This window comes from Crocuta crocuta, unplaced genomic scaffold (genome assembly GCF_008692635.1).
Source record: "Crocuta crocuta isolate KB4526 unplaced genomic scaffold, BGI_CrCroc_1.0 scaffold1013, whole genome shotgun sequence".
NCBI lineage: Eukaryota > Metazoa > Chordata > Mammalia > Carnivora > Hyaenidae > Crocuta > Crocuta crocuta.
Genome location: NW_027531297.1, coordinates 613508 through 616882, shown reverse-complemented (window position 1 = coordinate 616882; position 3375 = coordinate 613508). Strand labels below are relative to the sequence as shown.

General features: G+C 67.7%; 1 protein-coding gene across 1 annotated transcript in view; it reads right to left on the bottom strand.

The window, feature by feature from the left end:
- The window catches only part of EXD3 (exonuclease 3'-5' domain containing 3), a 76349-nt gene that overhangs the window by 348 nt on the left and 72626 nt on the right, over positions 1-3375 (bottom strand). The window contains 3 exon segments of the mRNA XM_077771561.1: positions 1-33; positions 276-314; positions 2048-2138. The exon segment at positions 1-33 is cut by the window's left edge and continues 348 nt beyond it. Of these exon segments, the coding sequence (XP_077627687.1) occupies positions 1-33; positions 276-314; positions 2048-2138 (163 nt within the window).

Genomic DNA, 3375 nt, shown 5'->3' with positions numbered 1-3375 from the left:
TGCAGCCCCCGGGGGCCGCCTCTGGGGCCAAACCTGGAGGGGCAGAGGGGGAGGGGGAGCCGCGCCGAGCTGTCAGCCTTCCGGGGGGCATGGTCTGGTGGCCCCGCTCTTTCCGGAGCCTCTGCCCTACACTGCCCCGTCCCCCCAGCCCTCTGCCTCGTCTTACCCATGGGCCTCTCCCCGCTGACCCTGTACGCCGCCCCTCACCTAGGGCACGGGACCACCGTCTCAGGGCCAGGACACAAACCCCGTCAGTGGGTGGTCCCAGGGCTCACCTGCCTCCTGTACGTCCTCGCTCTGGGTGGCCTCATCACCTGTCAATCAATTCAGGACATCAGGGACTGTCCTAAGGACGGGGCCTGCAGCCGCAGTGCCCACAGCGCACCTCCAGCTGGCCAGCGTCTCCCCCAACCCTTAGCAGAAAGGGCAAAGGGCAGGGGGCTGAGGGGCTTTGCTGCCAGCCTGGTCCCCTCCCATGGGAACTCACACCTTGGAATGTTCTTGGGGCTCAAAGGTCCTTGGGAAACAAGTTCTGGGCGTGAGATTGGCCGATTAGGGCACCGGGGGCCTGAGAACAGGCGGGTGGGGGCGGGGGCATCCCATTCGTGGCGATGAGCAGATAAGCCACTGCCAGGGCGTGCGTCTCATAGCAGCGGGGCCCAGGGGACCTGGTGAGGCTCAGGGTGCCAGCAGAGACCCTGGGAAGTGGCCTCTGCCTCTGCGAGAGGGTCCGCACCTCCGCCAAGAGCACAGGGAGGTTCGGGGAGGAGGCCAGGCCTCCTGCTGAGGGGCCGGTGCAGGCGAGGCGGAAGCAGCTGAGGAGCCCTGACCGGCAGGTGGGGGCAGTGTCCTCCGCGGCCCTGTCGGCCTCCCGAACGTGCTCGGCAAGCATCTCCCCACAGGTGGCTCCAGAAGAACTGTGGCTGGGGCCTGAACGGGTGAGGCCCTCACCCAGCCACCGCCCCCTCCTTGGAACGCAACGAGGCCATGACCTCCATCTGGTCTCCCTGTCTCGCCCCAGGCTGTCTGGCCTCGGTCTTTACCTGGAGGCCCGTGATGCCAGCCGGCCGCAGGAGCGCGACCCTCCTCCTCAGGACAGGTGCGGGCCCCTGGGCGGAGTGCTGGCGGCTGGGGGCAGCTCTAGCGGAGGGCACTGCCCACACCCCGCTCCTCCCTTCCTGGGCCTTGAACATGTCAAGGCCACACTGTGGAGAGCTGAGAGCTGCTGGGGGCTGGACACAGGCCCTCTTGATGGCTCCCCTGATGAATGGGTGGCCCCTGCTCTGGCCCCAAACCTCAGGGGGTTTCGGAAGAACAGTAACAGCCTCGTGGGGACATCAGCGTCCTGGACAGCCGCCAGCTAGCCGTGCAAAGGGACCTCAGAGGCACTCTGGCCCCAGGCTGAGCCCCGGGGAGGGCACTAAGACCCTCCCCTATCCACCCCGTCCTCGCCCTCCACCGAGGAGGAGCTGGGGGCCTGGGGAGGGGCTGCCAGGCGCCCACTGGCGCCCCTCCACTGGGAACCCTCTGTCTAGAGGGCGGGCCAGCCAGTAGTCGGAAAGGAAGGGCACACTCACTGCCCCGGCCAGTGACTTCAAAGTCTCCAGGTGCTCTGCACCCTCTTCTTCTAGTTTTACAAAATGGAAACTGAGGCCAGGTCCATGGCTGGGGGGTAGACGTCCGGGGTCTGTCCTCCTTCCTGTCTGTCCAGGCCCCTCTGCCTTCAGGTTGCTTCGCAGGTGCCAGTGTGCAAGCAAATGTGCACCTGTGCTGGTGCACACGTGTGTACAGGCGAACAGGTGTGCCTGCGTGCACGTGCAGTCCGTGTGAAGGGCAGGGGGACTGGAGAGGGGCGGGGCACCACCCCAGAGGGCCCCGAGTGTCTCGGCTTCCGGGGCCCCAGGGCCTGCCACCTTTGAGCTCCGTCTCTCTGCCAGCCCCTGGACGGACGGCACCTCCCTGGCCATCCCTGCAGTTTAACCCTGGGGGGACCCGCAGCTGGGCACTGTCCGCAGAGCCCACAGCTCGCCCCGTGGGCCACACATACCTCTGCTGGGGCCTTCCGGGTGGCTGGCGAGCCGTGCCAGCTGCTGCATCATGTCCTTGGAGACCTTCAGGTACTGGTCACAGTTACAGGCCTGGGGACAGAGGGGGCGCTGAAGCCGGGTGAGGCTCTGGGCCCCTCCCACCCACAGCCTCAGGCTCCCTGCCGCTCCGGCTCTGGCTGGGGGGTTTCACAGGGACAAAGCACGCATCCCCTCCTCTCCCTGCAAGACAGGGCACACCTCCTCCTGGGAGACCTCCTGCACGGCCCTAGGGGGCCCTAGGCAGCTTCTTCTGGCTCATGAGACCCTAGGGGACTCTCATCACCTGGGCTGTCCTCCCCAGCCCCAGAGCCTCAAGGGCAAAACCAGGCCTGGGCATCCCTGGGTGGGGTCAGCATGGCGGGGGATGTGGGGCCCAGCGTCAAAGCGTCAGGTAAGCAGCTTTACAGCGGGCCCCTCAGCCGGGCCGTGTCGGGGTCCATGCTTCTCGATGGCGCTGGCGCCCGCCCCCACGGGCACCACGTCTATGATCAGGAGGGAAGCCACTTTTGCTTCCATGTGGGGTCCTAGTCAAGGACGTGCAGCGGGCTCTTGCGAGGCGCTCAGCTCAGCCCTGCTGACCTTACAGTGACCCTGGTGGGGCAGGGGCTTCTGGGGCTCATCCTGTCCTCCCAGCACAGCGGCCCCCTGGTTGCTTCATGATGGTCACTGACTGACAGGGTGAAAGACCCCAGGGTCCCCATGATGAGGTGGGGAGGGCCCAAGGGAGAGTGGGAGGGGCCAGGCCCCCAGAAGTCTGGCTCCCGGGTGGGCGGGCGCAGGTNCCCAGGGTCCCCATGATGAGGTGGGGAGGGCCCAAGGGAGAGTGGGAGGGGCCAGGCCCCCAGAAGTCTGGCTCCCGGCGGGCGCGGGGGCTCCTGGACGCAGGAATAGCCAGCACAGCCCTTCCCGAAGTCAGGGTGGCCTGCAGGAGGAGGAGGAGCCTAGAGTGGGGCCCGCGGTGGGGGGGGTCTCCCGGGCTACAGGGGGAGGGGGCTGTGATCTGGGCTCATGGGATCACTCCTGGTCCCCTCTTGGAGAAGCCCGACCGGTGCCCTGAATGACACGGCTCCCGGGAGTGGGTGGGTAGGTGGCAGCCACCAGCCCCGGGAGCCTCAGGGCGTGCCCAGTCAGGGGCGGTGTCCCCCTGCCCCCACACGCCCTTTTCCCATGGGCCTTTCGACACCGTGAGCCTGCTGTGCACCAGGAGCCAGGGCCTGGGGGCGCCGGAGGGTGGGGTGGGGCCCCCCCTGCGGGGAGGCCTGGGTGGGGCTGGGGCAGGGCTGATGCC